Raw genomic sequence first — 20,061 nt, 5'->3', positions numbered from 1 at the left:
AAGGTTTGTTAGGGAACCATCGGGTTCCAGAGCGGCGGAGAACCTGCGGGTGCTCCTGCCGTTGCGGGCCTGCGTCCACCTTTTCTCGCCCCAAGCAGGGAAGACCATCAAGGCATTGATCGGTCTACCCTGGCTTTCGGCTGGAAGGGGGTTATGTTGGACTTGGCCCTTTTTCCCTCATTTTTTTCGTTTTTGCAGTGTTAAGGTGCAGGTGCTTACTTCTCCCAAGATGGCTGCCACAGACCCCTGCTACTGCAGGGTGGTCGTTTTTCATAGTAGCACCCTAGCTGCCAGGAGCTGGCTGGGACCCACAACAATGTTGCGATACCAGCCCGCCTTTTTGTCCCATAGTTAGAGTGGGGAAGCTCCTGGAAGAAGCTGGAACCTTCTAGAAGGGAGGTGGGGTTTTACTTTTGCCGCCTTGGCTAGAGGTCACCTGACCTAGGGCTACTTAAGAGTGGGAGGGAAACTTGTGGTGTGAGTTGGCCATTGGGGTGAAGCAGAGCTGGAAGAATCCACCAGGAGTGTAGGCGGTAGGGCCTAGCCAGGGACTTATGCCTCTGAGAGTGACAGGATTTAGGTACTGCCTCTTAAGTGAGTGAGGTGCCCTGTGAATCCCACTGATCTTGCCCAGTAGTAGGAGGACCCAGAGACTCTCTGCCAACCTGACTAGGAAGGATCTAGTCGCCCTCTCCATCCCTACCCCTGTAACAGAACCCCTTAAGGGCGCCAGATACATCTGTGCCAAAAGACTTCATCTGTCAACTGAGAACTGAAATCTAACTTTAAGAACTGAGACTGCATGACAAGAGCGAGCTGTAAGCCTTGAATGCCAGAGCTGAGACTGCGTGTCCAAGCTACCCTAGTGAACAAAATACTAAGCCGATTGCCAAGACACCGGGGATCGACCAGGTACCAGCGCTGTGACCCCCGCGCTTCCTACCCTGGTCTGGGACCCCCGGCAGCGTGCTCCGCTGAGCACTTTACTCCATCCTTAATTTGAGCCCCCCCCCCTGCGACGACGAAGCCAGCGCGCTCACTGCTGCGGCCTGGAGGCCTGGAGGAGTGCCCTGCTGTGTCGCGAGGCCCAGGAGAAGTCCGGGGCCCCGTCGCTGCCGTCGCAGCCGTGTGAGGAGAAGCGCAAGGTCGGGGCCGAGTTCCCCCAACGTCGTGAGGACGGACCCCTGCTGATGCCGAGACGGAGGTAAGCCCGGAGGCCGAGATCCCCCCTGGTGCGCCCCCTGCTGGTCCGGAAACCGCACCGCACTTGGCCCGGGTCGTCCCCTCCGTGGGAATCCCCTCCCCTGCCTGCGCAACGGAGAGACCCCGCCGAGGGATCCTGTCCGTGTCCCCCCTTCTGTAAGACTGAGAGCGGTGTTAAGTGAACTGCACCGGAGCATAGGGACCCGCTCCGCAAGTCCGGTCAGTCTCCCCGCTGGAAGCCGCCTCAAGAACTGACTAACTTTACCCTCGTGTGGCGCTTCCCGCCACCGACCCTGCTTCCCCAGCCGGAGCGACAAGGAATGTGAGTAGCGCCTTGTGTTATATGCTCTACTCGACAGTAATTACATTACAAGGAAATGCGAGTAGCGCCTTGTGTTACATGCTCTATTCGAGAGTAATTGTTTGCCAGGAAATGCGAGTAGCGCCTTGTGTTATATGCTCTACTCGAAAGTAATTGTTTGCCAGGAAATGCGAGTAGCGCCTTGTGTTATATGCTCTACTCGAAAGTAATTGTTTGCCAGGAGATGCGAGTAGCGCCTTGTGTTATATGCTCTACTCGACAGTAATTACATGCCAAGGGATGCGCGTAGCGCATCGTATTATATGTTCTGCACGAAGGTAATGCCATACCAGGATCACGAGTAACGTATTGTATTATATGCTCTGCTCGACTGTAATTACCTGCAAATGGTTGCGCGTAGCGCTTTGTTTTATATGCTTTACTTCATAGGATCAGGGGCCATCGATTACGAGGAGCGCTCAGTTCCACAGGCGCCATGTTAGTGAGCCCAATGTGTCCCCGTTCCAGTATCATGCTTAGTTAGACGGCTCGTTCAGGGAAAGACTTCACGTAAGCGCGCATAGCGCTAGAACAAGGTTAGGCACTGCATAAATATCACCCAGAGTGTCGAATGTAATGTTATGATGGTATTATAAGTCATGTATTGCCTTGTTATTTCCTGAACTGCATCTGACCAGCTAAACTTGGATAAACTTGAAGTATTTGCATAATTTGAACGGTGTGGCGTCTCTTATTGTGTGTGTCCCTAGTCCATGAGAAGCGTGTGGTGTATGGTTGCTTAACACATCGCCCTCTGGTTGCCCGACCGGCTCGCGCCACGCTACCGCCTATAGGGCCTGGTGACCCCAGGTTCCTACACTATCCAACCCTTAACTTCCCAACTTACCTCTCCAAGTGGTGGTCGCATCCAGAAGTCCTTCGTCTCCCTGCCTGCAGTGCTTTTGCAAATCCGAGGTTCACCATTGAAAACAACAGGGCACCCGACCTCGAAGCAGCACTTTGCACCTGGCTGCCCCAGTGCCGCTGAGAGTGCACCTTTTGTGCTACTTTGTTTCCCCATTTGCCCTGACCTTAACCCTAGGAGCTTTGCTCCCACAACCCAGTGGCCTGCTTTCCAGCATCCACCAACCGGAGGCCCCCTACCTCCCATTGGATAACATTGGGCCTCAACACTCTGCACCCGGCCACCCTAGTGCCGCTGAGGGTGCAACAACCGCGCATCTCTGACCCTGGGGAACCCCTGAGTCTAACCCCAGAACCTTAACTCCCACAGTCGAGTACTTACCTGTGAACCGATAACCTGTTTTTCCTCAATAGAATAACATTGATAATTTTCTTCCAAAAAAGTTTCTAAGTGTGGAGTTTTGAAATTAAAAATATTCTTTAAAAATTGCACAAATAACCAAAACCAGGCTTGCTTGGTTCTAAAAATAAAACAACAGTATATATCTTTATACAAACACATTTGGCCTAGAGTTCAGTTCTTGAGTGTGTAATTTCATTTGATGACTGAGTGTGTACATCAAATCTTATCACTGCCCTCTGATACTGCCTTACTGCTAGACCACTCTACCACAAATAGAGAGTAAGGTTCTATCTAACTTTAACCTCTGCCTACCACTGGGCTCACCTGGACTCTATACACACTATACCTCATTTTGGTGTAGTATATATAGAGCCAGTTTCCTACAGCCCCCCCCCCATTACCAATGGGTTGCACACATCTCCAGACAGCACCTGGGTCAGGGAGTCCAGAAAAGGAGTCTGCCCCGTGTTCGGGGCGCAGCCACTACCCACCTGCAATGGCCCACCATCAAGCTTCCCTTGTACCACCACATACCTGCGCTCCCCGTCAATTGTCCCCCTTTGCACTTTAAAGGGCGTCACAGGTCTCAACCAAATGAATTTCAACAACAATGGGAAACCCAATCTACGCTTGACGGGTTGGGCAAGTAATATTAGCAGGTAAATGCGCCTACAAGGGATTTACTAGACTAAACACTTAAATTGATTCATATATTCAATCATAACAGGCTATCTCAGTTTGCTTGTAAATAAAGATTTTTCAAAAAACAGTTGCAAATATTTCCACATGGATGAATCTTAAAAGTCTTAAATATAATAGAAACACAGGTATTTATATTCAAAAGAGTTTTATATGGTTACAGAAAAAATTTGTAAAGGTACAAAATCATTACATAACACAATGAAACCAGAAGTTGCAGCTGTATGCAAATAAATGTCCTTCCTACTAACAATTGTGAACACCTTTTCTTAAATGATTAAACAACAATAAAAAGGAAAGAGGTGTAATTGTCGACGTTTCGGTCTAATTAGGCTTTTGTCCACTAGGCCATCTCCAGGACTATTGATAAAAATGGTTGACCACTGAAAAAACATTGAAAGAACAATAATTACCATGTACTCTTTGAACAAATATTGTAGAATAACACCTGTGTAAAAAGATAAAATGGAAGAGACTAGTGTATTTTTTTAATAGAAGAATTAAGAGATGAAGCCATAGTCAGATCAGGGTTGTTCACTTCCACAGATCACGCCCAGTGAGAGACGGAACAAGAGATAGTGACTTAAAAAGACTTGTTTTCACTTACTTCAAAGTAAATGCAAGAAGACTTTGCAGTCCAGATAGAATAGGACTTTAGAAGATTGTCGACCTTACGTATCGCACACAATGATGGAAATAAAAGGTAGAAGTCAATACCTATATGCACTTTTGTCATACTTGATAGTTCTTTGTTTTTAAATTTAAGTCTTTACATATTTGGATGCTACAAAGATTTTTGTCTATAATTTATGGTATCATATCAGTTTTAACCTGATTTCCACATATTGCTTTTGTGTTGAGAAGGAAATTTCCTATAGCAAATGGCAACCGAGAATAATCATTATATCTCTTGTCTCATTTCTGAGGAGAACATAGGACATATATTACAAGAGTTGCATCAAAAACAAAAGGTGTGAGCATTTTTGGCATCTATATATATTGAATGGATAATATCCATTTTGTGCAGATTGTTGTGAACTAACTGCTATAAAAAGGGGAGCACGCTATATGTTAGTCTGAGATGAACATCAAATAGCTTACACTATTTTCGCCAACCAGAATATTTCAGGGCCAACTTGGATTCAGATTCATTTGCACGGAAGCACCGGGATGCCTATTATTATTATTATTAATTTAATTTATAAAGCACAACAGCTATCCAAAAAGAGTTTCCCGGCACTGACCAGGCCAAGGAACAGATACAAGCTTTATGATTATTGATTAAAAAGCCACGTTTTTAAGAGTTTGCGGAATTGGACATACACCGTTTCTTTCCGAAATGATGTAGGGAGTGAGTTCCATAAGGAGGGGGCAAGATATGCAAACGATCGGCCGCCCATCCAGGATAGTCTGAGTCTAAGCACAGAAAATTTCCCCTGGGTGTACGAAAAAAGACAACGAGAAGGCACATAGGGATGAACTAAGGACTGCAGATATTGGGGGGGCCACACCTGTTTTGATTCTTAACATGTAGCTCAGGGCTTTGAACTTAATTTGGTTCTCCACCCTGAGCCAGTGAAGCTCACGCTAGTGACCAGAAACAGAGGTGACTTTAGGACCCTGGCTAAGCAATCTTGCAGCAGAATTCTGAACCATCTGTAGCCTACGAGTCACCTCCTTGTTTGCCCCCAGATAAAGAAAGTTACCGTAGTCCAGTCTAGAGGTGACAAGCGCCTGGACTACTGCTCTCTGGGTATGATCTGGCAGCATCCAAATAATCTTTTTTAGCCATTTCAGGGTGGTAAAGCATGTGGCAGCTACCTTCACAGCTTGATGTTGCATAGCTAGTGAGTCGTCGATGATAACGCCCAAGTTGTGAGCTTGGCAAGAGGGCTGAGGAAGAGTACCCATCTCACTAGGCCAGTGCTGTGGGCCCCAGAGATCTTTGTTTTTTCCCGAAAACCAAGACCTCGGTCTTCTCTCCGTTGAACTTGAGGTAATTGGCCTGCATCCATGAGGCAATTTTACCCAAGCCCAACTGGAGGGGGGAAGTCTCAGCAGCTCTCTCCACTGAAAGAGAGAAGATAATCTGGGTGTCGTCCGCATAAGAGAACAAAGACAGCCCAGCTTCTTCGGCAAAATCAGACAAAGGTCTAACATAAAGATTGAATAATAGAGGGCTAAGAATGGAGCCCTGAGGTACCCCATACAGTGAAGGATGGATGTCAGAACTAGCTGCTGTGGAAAATACTTGGGAGGTCCAATTGGCAAGAAATGAAATAAGCCAGTTGAGAGCCGGACAACCGATGCCCAATGATCTTAAGGTTTTCACTAACACGGTGTGAGACACTGTGTCGAATGCTGCGCTTAAATCAAGCAACATAAGAGCCACCGTATCAGCAGAATCTAGGTGGCAACGCATTCTTTCCGTGACTCAGAGGACAGTTGTCTCAGTTGAGAAACCATCTCGGAAGCCCGATTGGGATGGATGAAGACATTTATGTGATTCAACAAAATCAGACGGCTGCGAATAAATGTGCTTCCCCAAAATCTTCGAAAAAGCCGGTAACAGTGAAATAGGCCGGTAATTGGAGGGCACATAAGGGTCCGCATTAGCCTTCTTCAAAAGGGGGAGCGCCATAGCATGCTTCCACTCTGATGGAACCCTTGCTTCCTCTAAGGAGGCATTCAGGAGGTCCATAATTACCAGCAAAGATGACGGCTCAAGCTGCTTGAGCACAGAGTTAGGAAGAGGATCCTTGGGAGAACTTGACTTGACACTGTCTAGAAGACTTTAAAAGAATCTATGTCTAATAGAGGCCATGTATCCAGTTTGTTTGTGGATGCAGAAGGCACCCTATCTTGAGCCAGCTAGGTATTGTCAGTTAAGAGCAGTGTCAACGCTGGTAGGGGGGAATTCTCAATTAGTAATGGAGTGAAACTATTGAGCTGCAAGCTCTCTATTTCAGAACATATTTTCTCTACTTTCTGAAGAAAGAAATTGGCCAAGTCTTCACATTGCCGATTATTTAGCGAAGGGGGCCTAGATTGAGTTTCAGAGCCAGAAAGCTCCTTAACCATGTTAAATAATGTTTTTGAGCAATTCAGAGCGCCAAAAATGTTTGCTGATAATCAGATATAAAGGAAATCTCTATACATGTTAACGCCATTGAAGAACCTGTATTTACAATATAAGTTTTAAGTTTGTCTTACATAAAAAGCGTGAAACTCCAAACGTACATTCAGAATGAAGTATGGCGATGTACCACCGTATGTAATATTTATACATATTTGCTCACTACCTTTTAAAAAATATGTAGTTATATTTTTTACTGAAGAAGATTTCCGATATTTATCTATCGATCTTTATTAAAAAGATTGTGAACCAGCTTCACTTTTGAAGTCTTCACAATATGAATATTTACAGTAACTAAGCTAGTCAAGTAATGATTACAAGTTGCCGATATGCTTAGTCTAACATCGTTAATTGCCATGAATGTGAATGTGGCAAAACTATTTTGAGGCATTAATTACACCGTGAAAACACGATATCAGGGAAGCAAAATTCGTGATGCCCTGTCTGGATTGATCGGGGTTATCAACGTCAGTGATGACGTATTGATATACTCGCAAACACTGGATGGCAAATTATTGCAGCCGATTTATCCCACATCTGGTGTCCCTTGTGTTCGCGCTATATAAAATTGTATAAATAAAGACGGATAAAAAGTGGGTCTGGACAAGTGCAGCGGCACAAGCATTTCAGGACGTAAAAGGTGCACTCCTAAAAGGCACAATGATGGCATACTTCAAACCAGGGAGTCCAACAGAACTTATTGTCGATGCCAGCCATGTGTGCTATTCTAACAAACGGACCGACATGAGTGGATGCCTATCGCATATGCCCGCAAAGCACAAATGGCTGTCGAGACTCACTATGCTCCTGTGGAGAGAGAGGCACTAGCGATCAGTTGGGCGTGCCAGCATTTTGACATATATCTATGCGGACACAAGTTCAAAGTGGTCAACGACCACAGGCCCTTAGTGCCACTCTTTGGAGGAACGGCGAGGTGTGGTCTCCTGAGGATCGAACGGGGGTAGTACAACTCCAGCAATATGATTTTGAGGTGCTGTACTGGCCAGGAGCTAAAAAATCTGTCGGATTACCTGTCAAGGCACCCAGTGTCAGTAGATCCTCAAGGGCAGAAAGAGGTTGATGGAGGAGCTGAGAGCTTCATAAAGCTTATAACAGAACTGGCATGTCCCCGTGAGCTGTCGCTGGAAGAACTGGTGGATGCCACCAAGGAGGATGGCTGTTTGACGGTTGTCAAATAGGCCCTGAGAGGACACAACTGGAGGAACTTCCTGGATGGAGAGAAGACTGACAGATGAAAAAAGAGAGACAAGAACCTGTCTGTGGAGATGCCGGAACGAGCTTAGTGAGAAAGAGGAAGGGCTGGTGCTAAGAGGACCGCTGATAGTGGTGTCCCAGAAACTGTGTAGAAGAACAGCAGAGTTAGCGCACCAAGGTCACCAAGGAATAGCCAAAACCAAGACCTGGCTAAGAACCAAGGTATGGTTCCCGGGTGTGGACAGAATGATCGAGGAAATAGTGAGAGGGTGCCACTCATGTCTCATAACTGGAGGTGACCCGCCCCTACACCCAATTATAAAGGAAGAATCCAGTACCCGGCCATGGGCAGCAACCAGTATGGATTTTTGCAAATTCCCGGATGGGCATGCTACGCTGGTGATGATGGCCCAATACTCAAAGTTCCCGATGGTAGAAGTGGTGCCGTCGACAGCATTTGAACACGTCAAGCCAGTCCTGGAAAAAACATTTGCGATGTTAGGGCTGCTGGAAGAGATTCGAACGGACAATGGGCCTCCCTTCCAAGGTGAGGAGTTCAGAGAATTCTTGTACCATCGCAACCTCAGGCACAGAAAAGTGACTCCTCAATTGCCGCAGGCCATTGGGGAGGTGGAACACTTTATGAGGACCCTCAATAAGACACTGAGAATCGGGATTGATCAGCAAGTGGAGATGGAGGGGTGTCTGTACCAATTCCTAATGGCATACTGGCAGACACCTCAGAGCACCACAGGGTGTTCACCGAGCGAATTCATGATGCGACGTGCGGTGAGAGATGTGGTGCCGGTAAGCAGCCAGTGGATGTCAGGAACTGTTAATATTGACGTGGCCCAAGCCAAGAGAAGAATGAATAATGAGAGATCTAACCGTCGCAGGAGAACACAAAGTGCGAGTCTGGAAGTGGGAGACCATGTAGTGGTGAAGAACCGCCATCAGGGATCGAAGTTCAAAACACCATTTGTACGTGGCATTTGGACCGTGACCATGATCACCGCCCGGAGAGGGAGTCGACAACTGGCGAGAAATGTGTTGTGGTTCAAGAAAGTCTGGTCTCAGGATAGAGAGAGGGAAGGTGAAGAATCATGAGCATCACGGGAGGGAGCCTGGAATCGAGACTGGGTGTGTGGAGATAAACCTGACGCCAAGATCGTAGCTGGAGAGAGCGTCGACAGAAGCTGAGGAACAAGAGAGGGAGCAAGAAGGAGAAAACCCTAAACTGAGACAGAGGCTGAGAGACTATGTATGCTAGACATGATGGCTGCAAAGTAGACTCATTGATTATTTTGTTTACAATATTGATGACTCTGTTTATTAAAGGTTATGAGGGATGTAGTGAGCCATGCGGCCACTGCAATAACTGTATCCATCTCAGCCTACCGGCCCGGGCACAGGCTGGAGGCTATAAATAAAGGGGTCGACAACCGCTCGTGGTGGTTGTCGTCATCACCCACCAACTGAGTGTGGTGTGCGTTATTGTGTCCTAAGCGGTAGGCCCCGCTCACCGCCCTAGTCACCCCTTTACCCCCCCTATTTTCCCCCACCACAAACGCCTCCCCCTTTTGCTGCTATCCTTCTTATTGACTATGCTCGCTTACCCCTCACTACCACAGCCTACTCCATTCCATTCTTCTGCTCCAAATGTTGCAGTTTCTTCTTGCAACAAGTAGATTGTGCTCCTATCTTGGCAGTTGAAGGGCCTCTTTTAAGAGGGAGTCCTGGTCGCCGACAGATGCGCCTGTATTTTCTTAGTGGAGCAGCAGAGTTGATCCTTCGTTAGTTCTTCCAACATGTGGCTGAACTGGCATTTAATCTCACTCTGGCCACAGAGTCATCCATGGTCTCATTCCTTCTCTGCGGCTGGCAGCAGTATTGGTGATGCACCATTGCGAGGTTGAACGCTTCTCCACATCAGTTGTTTAGCGTTGCCTTTGCTTCGTGATACGCATCTGGGACACCATGGTTTTGTTGATCTTTAGCCACAGTGAAGTGCTTGAAGATACTTTGTCCTTCCCTCCCTAAGGCGTTGATTGACAAAGCCTTTTATTCTCCCAGGGATAAAGTTTTCTTAATCAAAGCAACTAGCCAGTGATCTAATATTCCACCTGCTCCTCCCAGATGGTTGGTGGTGGACCTCACCTGACAGACACAGAAAACACTGCGGTTGGGTGATTCATGAAGAATCCATTGCGGCTTAAAGAACTCTGATAACGCCTGTGTCCTGAAGATGCTGCTGTGAGTTTTCCTTTAATAACCCCCACGTGCTGGAGGATCACACACCTCCAGGGAGTAGGCGGCACCCTTACTCTGAGGTTGGCTGATTGTGACCAGAGCAGTGCTAGATGTATTTCCCTGGGAGTAGACAGGGACACTGTTCTCAGTCCTGCACCGCCATGGATACGCTGTAGAAGCTGAGGTCCTCTGACGCGTCAGCGTGTTTCTTGGGGCGCTGACGGCTTGGTCTGGGAGAGTAGAGCTGAGTGATGGAGGCCGTATCACGGGTAGGACTCGCAGCCCCTTTCTAGCTTTGGCAGCAGAGGTGTTCGCTCATGACCTGTCTTCCTGATATTCTGTCTTCAGAGCCAGCATGTGGTGAAATCTTGGCACCAGTTACCTCCACTGCTCTTCCGGGGGTGGGTAGGGGGGCCGGGGGCCACTCGTCGCCAAAATACTTTGAAGCTACTGGGAGGCAGGAGTTACCAGAATCTTATTAATTGAGCCGAGCAGTGTGGTGGAGCCACTCCCTGGACAGTCAGGAGACAACTGACAGAGAGATCCCCCCGCACATTTATCATGGAAGGTCCTAGCATGGAAACCTAAACCCTGAGCAACCCTCACCTCTCACATTACAGCAGCTCTCCGGTCACCTCTCTATTCATTCCACACTGGCACTGGAGGGAGGGCGCGTCCATGTGAAGTGCTGTTGCATCCCCCAGTTTCCATTGATTTACCCTTGAGCTCTCCTGCCATATATCAGTAGTATTTAAATGAAGCGCGATGTTTGCTGATCGCTTCGTGGTGGTAAAAGATGCTATGCTGATTGCTGGTAACTAAGAGGTCAGATCATGGTAGAGAGGGAGCTTGTTAGTAATTTCCTGACATTGGACATCAGAAATTGACTTTGAAGGGAGAGAGGCAGGCTACTCCTTGTGGCTGCCACAGGAAAGGATCCAGCCCTGTGGACAGACATGCAGAATTTAGGAACAGTTAAAAGAAACTTGCGCTTCGATGCCATGGATCTAGTAAGTTTGTACTGTTTAAGTTTGTTTGACATGAACTTTGGAATGCCTTGGTAAACAGCACTGTGGTCATATATAGGATATAAATGTAATAATTCAAATATCAAAAGGATTTAATTGTGAACCGGCGGCCAGTGCAGCTTTTAAGGGTTGGCAGGATACAGTAAGGGCCTGATTTAGATCTCGGTGGACGGGCTACTTCTTCACAACGGTGACCGATATCCTGTCCGGTGAAATATATATTGCATTACATCCTATGGGATTTATATCTCAGTGGACGGAGTATCCATCACCGTTGTGACTGAGTAACCCGTCCACCGAGATCTAAATCAGGCCCAGTGTCTTTGGCCGGTTCTCAGATATTCTCAATGAGCCGAAGACGGCAGGGAGATGGCTGGATACAGATAAGGATACAGCCTCCCCATAATCCAGTCGCTGTTGTACCAATGCATACACAACAGGAATGTCAAGATGTTCGTCTATGAAAGGACGGATGCTGCAAAGAATTCTAACTGAAAGAAATAGGGGCTGGTGATTTTTGAGACCCAAGTCTTTAACCCCAGATTGGAGTCAAGCTGGATGTCTACGTTGAGGACTGAAGGCGAGGGAACTCGCGAGGGGCCCATGATTGCAGCACAGCGCAGGTGTTCAGCAGCATGGTTCCAGAAGTTAGCAGCAGCTCAGTTTTTGTAGGGTTGAGCTTTAAGTAGTTGCTGGACATCCAACAGCGAGTAGACGATACACTGTCCACTGATAAAGAAGTTTGTGGCCCCTTGAAATGAAGGAGGAGATACCCCAAGGATCATTTGTGCATTGTGGGAGTACAGGTAGAACTTCGCACTGATCTGAGGAGCAGATAGATTTAATGGATTGTGCTACCTTTGGATTGAAGACTAGAGGTGCCTAGAAGTGCCTGTTGCCTCTTCAGCCCTGGATGTGATTGCTTGTGGATTCTTACACCCTTCATTGACTTTTAGGAGACATGGCACAGTCTGTGAATTCCTAATGGGGCTTTGGGGGTGGTGGACTCACGACTGATTACCCCTTCACCCTTCAACCCCAATGAACTTTTGAAGAATCCGATTATGTGGACCTCGGTAGGAGTTCCGCATCATAACAAAATTAAATAAATTAAATTTGAAGAATCCGTGTTTAAGAGTGTGCTGTGAATTGGATATAGTGCCTGGCGCTGACACAATGCTGGCGCTACCCACACCTCGATGCTCTGCTGGTAGCGTGGCGTAGTCGAACCTGGCCACTGAGATAAACATGCGACTTCTCGCATTCTGTACTTGCTTTGGAGATTTAAGTTGCATGTGTGGCTCTTAAACCTAGAGATGCCGTTTCCAGTGTAGTCAAAGAAACGTGTACTGAGGGAATAACTTCCTGCTTTTCAGGAGCCGGTGACCTTCCATGATGTGGCCATGTACTTCCTGGAAGAAGAGTGGCGGGGACTGGAGGAGAAGCAGAGGCAGCTCTACCGGACCGTGATGGAGGAGATCCACCAGGCCCTCGTCTCGCTGGGTAAGGGCGCGCCAAAAATATCGAGAAAACAAAATATGCTTTGCATTTACCTCCGGTGACATTAAACTGTTCACCTAATAAGAATAAATTGTTAGAGAAAGGAAAGGGAAGGGAACAGGAAATTAAATAATCCCCCTGTCCCACTGAAATGAAAAGAGAAAAACCTACTCCCGCTGCCACGTGTCCCCCTCGCACGGCTGGCGAGCAGCAGTCGAAGGCCTTTTCCCTGATGTGATCACTCTGTGCTTTGCCCACTCTGGATGGTCCAGGTCTCTCCTTGGGATGAGTGTTCATAGGTTTGGGAAAGGATCACTGTTATCCTAGCAGTTAGTGCGGAGCTGAGCTGTGTCGGTGCATAGCTGTAGACAGCGAGGGGCTCAGCTGTGACATGTGTTTGTGTCTCATATGAGTGAATGAGGGTCTGGGGTGAGCTGAGTCTGTTGTATGTCTTGGACATGTGAGTGAATGAGGGTCTGGGGTAGCTGAGGCTGTTGTATGTCTTGGACATGTGAGTGAATGAGGGTCTGGGGGTAGCTGAAGCTGTTGTATGTCTTGGACATGTGAGTGAATGAGGGTCTGGGGGTAGCTGAGGCTGTTGTATGTCTTGGACATGTGAGTGAATGAGGGTCTGGGGGTAGCTGGGGCTGTTGTATGTCTTGGACATGTGAGTGAATGAGGGTCTGGGGGTAGCAGAGGCTGTTGTATGTCTTGGACATATGAGTGAATGAGGGTCTGGGGGGAGCTGAGGCTGTTGTATGTCTTGGACATGTGGGTGAATGAGGGACTGGGTTAGCTGAGGCTGTTGTATGTCTTGGACATGTGAGTGAATGAGGGTCTGGGGCAGCTGAGGCTGTTGTATGTCTTGGACATGTGAGTAAATGAGGGTCTGGGGGAGCTGAGGCTGTTGTATGTCTTGGAAATGTGAGTGAATGAGGGTCTGGGGTGAGCTGAGGCTGTTGTATGTCTTGGACATGTGAGTGAATGAGGGTCTGGGGGTAGCTGAGGCTGTTGTATGTCTTGGACATGTGAGTGAATGAGGGTCTGGGGGTAGCTGAGGCTGTTGTATGTCTTGGACATGTGAGTGAATGAGGGTCTGGGGGTAGCAGAGGCTGTTGTATGTTTTGGACATATGAGTGAATGAGGGTCTGGGGGAGCTGAGGCTGTTGTATGTCTTGGACATGTGGGTGAATGAGGGTCTGGGGTTAGCTGAGGCTGTTGTATGTCTTGGACATGTGGGTGAATGAGGGTCTGGGGTTAGCTGAGACTGTTGTGTGTCTTAGACCAGTCCTCCATTTTGGGTCTTCAGAAATCTCTTTCCAGAGGCAGCAAAATGGAGGCTGGCAAAGGGGGACTTGTTGGCAGAGATTTGCTGCTACGCTCAGTTGTGGGGATGTGATCCTCTCCCAGGAGCCCGCTCTGTTCCACGCATGTGCAGTGGTACTTAGAAGGGGGCATGACATCCTTTCCAAGCCCATCCCTTTAGCCTGGCACACCTCTTACCTTACCCATATTCCATTGTGATACTTTGTCGTTGTGGTGTGGAAACCCTCCGGGAGGGATTATGGAGGGTTGAGTGGGCTTTACTTGGATATAATTTAGCCTGCAAGGCAGGGCGGGCTCGCCTGGCTCTGGTCTCCGAGCTGCGGAGGGAAGGCGGTTGTCAGCACTTTCTTGAAGTCCCAGGCATCAATGTCTTGAATTCCACATGTGGTCAGTGGCATTAGAACGCTTTCCTTGGGGTGTAAATCATGTACTCCTAAGTATCCCTACTTTATTTAATATTTACTAGTTGGTGTAGTCTTCGGTTTAGAAAAATAGAGAATAGTTTTCTAGAACCTCTGTTTCTTCTCCATTGGTTGATTTGGGTTTTCAGACCTAGTTCAAGTCAAAATTTCTTGGAAGGTGATATCTAGTGATCTCAAGAGATAGCAGTGGGGTGGAATTTCAAAAAATATCTACTTGTCCAAGGGATGGAACGCTTCAGAAATCTACTTGTACTAGAAAGTAATCCACTTGTCCCTTTTGATGCCTGGCAGTGAAGTGGCAAATTATGGGCGATCACTCATGGTACAATTAGTAACACTGGACCACACACTCCTGTTGAATTATGTAAGGTTTGCTAGTACTTCATAAGGTTGTGATGGGTTTTCTGGAATGCAGAAAGGTATCGTCTTCTGATCCTAGACGTGTGTTAATGCTTAGAAAAATTGCGCTATCCACATGTGGAAGCGTACCTTATATGCAGTGCCGAAGTTCCAAATGGAAATCAATTTCAAACTTGAACCAGTTTTCTGAGTTGTAATTTTATTCAGATTATTACTTCTGTGTATTTATTGTTGGAAATCAATTCTTCCAGCATGACTTTTGTTCACATGAGTTCCTTATGAACGCTTCATGCCGATCCATAATGTACTCCCTTTGTTTCAACAAACAGGACGCAAGGTCCTGAGATCATGGCGGTCTAGAAGGAATGTACCCCCTGATGAAGGGTGGAGATATGGCCGAAATGCATTGGGGACACATCTAAAAATGAACAGTGAACATCACAGATACGCATGAATTGATTTATAAGGGCTGCTCCCACATGTGCATAGCGCAAATTTCCTGAGCAGATCACTCATTGTATCAGGGATCTGCTAACACCCTCTTTTGGCAGATTTCATCTTTTCTGGAGCCAACCAAACATTATAAAGGTGAAATAAATATATGGACGAATAAATGAAATGAAAACAAAATTATCAAGGTGCTAAGCAGAACCTAACAAGCTAGGAAGACACAGAGATGGCAGAATTATTTGGGAAAAAGACAAGTTTTCACACTTTTGCTGAACTCTAGTAAATTTGTCTTCAGTTTTAGTTCTGCTGGAAGTGAATACCACGGTCTCGATGTGCATAAAATGAAACCTCTCCCACCCCAGTTAGCTTTCTTAAGTCTGGGGATTACAAGATTTCTACTTGTGGCAGAGCGTGGGGAGCGTGCTGGGATGTCTCGTTGAAAATGCTGTATAAAGTAGTCTGGGCCGACAGCATGTTGTGCCCTGAAGGTGATGCAGAGTGCCTTAAACTGTATGCGTTTATCAATGGGGAGCCAGTGTAGTTGGGTCAGTGCTTGATTTATGTTTCAGAATGCCCAGCAGTAACCTTGCTGCGGCATTCTGCAGCGTTTGTAACTTATGTAAAAAACACTGTTGAACGTTCCTGAAGAGTGCATTACTATAATCTACTTTGGACGAGATCAGAGTCGTGACTACCCTCGTCTGCAGGATCGATGGAATGCAAGGTACTTTCCTTAAAGTTTTCAGAAACATGAAGAGGTGATGTGATTTATTTGTCCTTAAAAAGATAACTTAGTATCAGTAATCACCCCGAGGTTTTTTGCCTTTTTCTTGGGGGTAGGCAAAGTCCCTAGTTCCTGGGGCCACCAGTTGTAGGACCAGAAAGATGGGTTGTTGCCAAACAGCAGGACCTCAGTTTTAAAGGAGTTTAATTTCAAGCAGTTTCTGCTCATCCAGTTCCCGATATGAAGCTTACAGCCGTGAAACTGGGCGGCCGTGGATCCAGGATTGTTGGTGATGGATACGACGATCTGTGTGTCATCCGCATATGAAACCAAGGAAAAGCCAAATGATTTAATTAAAGCTGCAAGTGGGGTAACGTAAAGATTGAACAAAGTGGGGCTCAAAGATGGGCCATGAGGGAATCCACAGGGTAATGAAAAGGCTGGTGAGGTGAAACCACCTAGAGAGACCGTTTGAATGCGGTCAGCCAAAAAAGAAGTCATAAACTTGAGTGCGTTATCCTTGATACCAATTTATTCGAGGCGATCAACAGGAAGAGCATGGTCGACCGTATCAAATGCGGCAGAAGATCTAGAAGGATCAAGGCCGCATTTCACCCACTGTATCATTTGCCTAATTTCTTCTGTGGCTGTAATCAGCGCCAGTTCAGTACTATGGTGACTTCGAAAACCGAACTGTGTAGAATCCAGACTCTTGTCTTTTTCCAGAAAGATGGTCCTTATTGACTATCTTCTCGACCAGTTTAGCAGGAAATGGTATCGAGTTATCGGTCAATAGTTGTCCGGGTCACCGGTGTCTAAGTTAATCTTTTATGATAATGGCAAAATAGGCCCTACCTTCCAATCTTTTGGAAAAAAAACTGCCTTCAAAAAGATTGTTGAATATGACCGTGAGGTCTGTGGCTATCGCCTCTAGGGCCAAATGAATTGTTCTGGCCGGGCATGGGTCCTGTAGTGAATCTGATTTCATCTGTATCAGTATACTTTGCGTCTGATTCACCGTCAAAGGCCCATAATGAGATCAGGCACTGATGTTGTGTTTGCATTTCGGAGATCTAGTATTTAAGTCAACCGTTTGGCTCATGTTTAGAAAGGAATCATAGATAGACTTAACTTTATCCTGAAATGAAGTGCGAGTTTGTTGCAGAATTGTTGATTAATATTTGGTTTCTTAGGGTCTGAATAGTCCCTTGTAGGAGTTCATTGCTCCTTCTATTTTAGCCGCAAAATAGTTATTTTTTGCCATTAAGATCATCTTTTTATAAGTCTGTAGGTTGGTTAAATAAACTTCTTTCTCTACTGATTTATGCCGAGATCTCCATTTACGTTCCGATCTCCTACATTCCTGTTTTTCCTGTCTAAGATCGTCGTTAAACCAGGGTTCGGAAGGATTAGTCTTATGGCTGTAGGCTGGAGCTAACTGGATTAGCGACAAGTCCAGCCATTGATGGTAATTGCCAACGGCTGTGTCCAAGTCGGTGGGAGACCAATGGAGTTGATTGGATAAGGGAAGCATTGAGAGGACCAGCATCACTAGCACCCCATGGGCACCGAGGAATAACCCCATTAGTGGGCTGGTAGAAAAAATAACGAAGGTTCGGGGCAGGATTGCCCAATGTGATATTGTTTAGGGGCGATCTCCCGTGTGGATTGCGCGTGAAGTAGCGAGTGCGACCACAGTTTGAGTAGAAGGAACACTGGAGAGAGGACGGTCTGTGCTAGAGGCGGGATGTGGTGTTGACATAGTGCCAATATCGGCCACACTCACCAGCCCTCTCGCAGCAACATACAGGTAGCATAAATAAGCAGACAAGACAACTTTTGGTGGAGAAAATTGCTGCAGGTTTATTAGCATACCAAATATGCCAACATGGTGGGTTATCTTACAGGCGATCCAAAGGCAAGCCGCCCCTCGCAGCCTACCACCTGATGGGCCAACTTGCATCGTGGTCTTAGCCAATCGGTGCTTAGCGGTTGTGGTGAGGGGATAGCCCCTCCCCCTTCCGGTGAAACATAGGTCCACCATAAAACTCACGCCCCCCCTACGAGGGGCGGAGCGTTCAAGCGATCCCCGGTTGTATAGGTTTCCAACCGCCCGTAGGACAGATGGGGTGCCGTCGCACCCCAGGGTCCACCGCACAGACTTCCTGGGGATATTCGGCCTCAGCACCCTTTGTGCTCCTGAAGATGGTACCCCTGAGTACCTTTCCACCTCTGGATCGCCATGTAACTCCGCCACAGACCTGGGTGTGGCGACCGTCGCAGTCAGGGCCCCCAACCAAGGCCTGCGCTCCCATTTGCATCCCGCTGTTTCCAGGGCCTCCCCTAGGTCCAGGAGGAACAAGTCCATGCCTATTCTGGAGAGATGTACCCCATCGTCCTCGAAACACCCTATGGATTCAGCATGAAGCAAACCATGCCTTATGAATCCGAACCCCATTTGTTCGGTGAATTTACGCATCGCGCAATTGACTCTCCAGCGTGCAGCCTCCATTGCTTCCCCAGATCGAGCTCCCTGCCACAGGAGCTGTGGGGTGATCTCCGACCACCACAGTTCACATGTCCCTAACTTATTGCTTAATTTGCAAAGAGTGGCTTTCATATTTTGAAGCAATGTCCTCTTGCCCAGTGCCATCAGGTCGTTGCCCCCAGGTGAATGACCAGCACGTTGGGGTTACTGGTCACTCACCCAGTCTCTGCTGCAGTTTGTCCAAGAACCCATTCCATCGCATGCCCGGGTACCCCAGCCAATTTATCTCTGTGTTTGAAAAGCCATGCCTCCACTTCCTGCTCGCAGCCCAAGAAATGTGATGTTGCAAAACGTTTATTACCAACACAGCACGCCATAATGATACATTTAACTTACACTAACACCCCACTCCGCCAGTACCCGGAAAACCGGTTCCTGCGGGCAAACAAAATAACGTTGCTCATGGCCATACACAATTGCAAACAGTAACTTAAAAAACACAATGCCCCCATCACTCGCCATGACCGGGCTGCAGAAAAGGGCCATAAAGTTTGTGGGCTCATGGACGTATGTATGTTTTGAAACAGTGGGATTGCCAGCGCCCCACTTGTTTGATGCCCTCTGTTGGCAAGCCTTCCTTAAATGCTGTAGTTGCTGCCCCTATGCGGAAGGAGTGGCTGCAGAAACGCTTGCTCGGGTCCTTGTTACCAGATAGCGCCAGGCACGCATGCATGATGTGTTCCACCTGGTAATTAGTAAGGGACGTGCTGTCTGCGTGTATGAAAACATAAGCGTCTGCTGCCAGACGCAGGGCCGCATAGGCGGAGAACAGCCTAACTGGGCAACATCTCCCGTCCCCCAAACTGTGCAGCCAGAACACCCTGCCCTTGCCGCTCTGATCTGTCTTTGACCTTCGTAGGGTTACTTCGAGGGAATCCCCAGCGAGAACCACATCCTGCCAATTCAGAGACACCCCTTACGCAAGAGACACCGGCCCAAGACCCTGCCACAGACGGTGTGCCTTCTAGGCCCAGTGACCACGACCCGTTGAGCGGTCTAGGCCCATCGCCGCGTGGGCTGATGCCCCCGTAGGCCCTAACCGGCTCCCCCCCCTCCCCTGTCCACGGAGGGGGCAGCGCCTCTTAATTCAACCCCCGGAACGGGCGAAGGGAAGCGGGGGTGCTCACAGCACAGCTGGCTCCCCCCTTCCTCGAAACCCACCACCCCCGGAGCCCACTCGGGGCCGGGGGCAGCACTGCGGAGACGCCCGTGCACCTCGGGAGCTGCCACAAACCCTCCCCCCACAGGCGGCCCGCAACCATGGCCGGGCCGCCCTGCCCTGGATCCAACCCCGCATGGAGAGATCGGGCGGGAGGGGAGGGCCATGGAATGCACTCACTGTGCAATTGGATTGAGCAGCTTCCGTGAGCAGGACCAGTTGGCGTCAGGGCGAGGGAACAAAGAGGCCGCCAGGGTTGGTGGGGGAGGACTATATACCTCTCCCTGACCTCCCCCCCGGCCAGAAGTGACGCGCAGGGGACCCCAACCGGGGTCTAAGGCCAAACACTAGGCTCCCAGTGTGCCATCTTGTGGCACTAAAGGGGCCGCCCTCTTATGAGGGTCCCCTGCGGG

At 48.0% G+C, this 20,061-nt stretch overlaps 1 protein-coding gene across 3 annotated transcripts in view; it reads left to right on the top strand.

The window, feature by feature from the left end:
- Positions 1-20,061, top strand: part of LOC146822411 (uncharacterized) — a 233,276-nt gene that overhangs the window by 64,353 nt on the left and 148,862 nt on the right. For all 3 annotated transcript variants that reach the window (XM_085613500.1, XM_085613501.1, XM_085613499.1), the window contains exon 2: positions 12,536-12,662. In XM_085613500.1, coding sequence (XP_085469626.1) covers positions 12,563-12,662 — 100 coding nt within the window. In that variant the 5' untranslated portion in view covers positions 12,536-12,562. The remainder of the gene's footprint in view (positions 1-12,535; positions 12,663-20,061) is intronic.

The sequence above is a fragment of the Triturus cristatus genome, chromosome 6, assembly GCF_964204655.1.
Source record: "Triturus cristatus chromosome 6, aTriCri1.1, whole genome shotgun sequence".
NCBI classification, from domain to species: Eukaryota; Metazoa; Chordata; class Amphibia; order Caudata; family Salamandridae; genus Triturus; species Triturus cristatus.
Note: the sequence above shows the minus strand (reverse complement) of the source record. Positions and strands in the feature narration are given on the sequence as shown.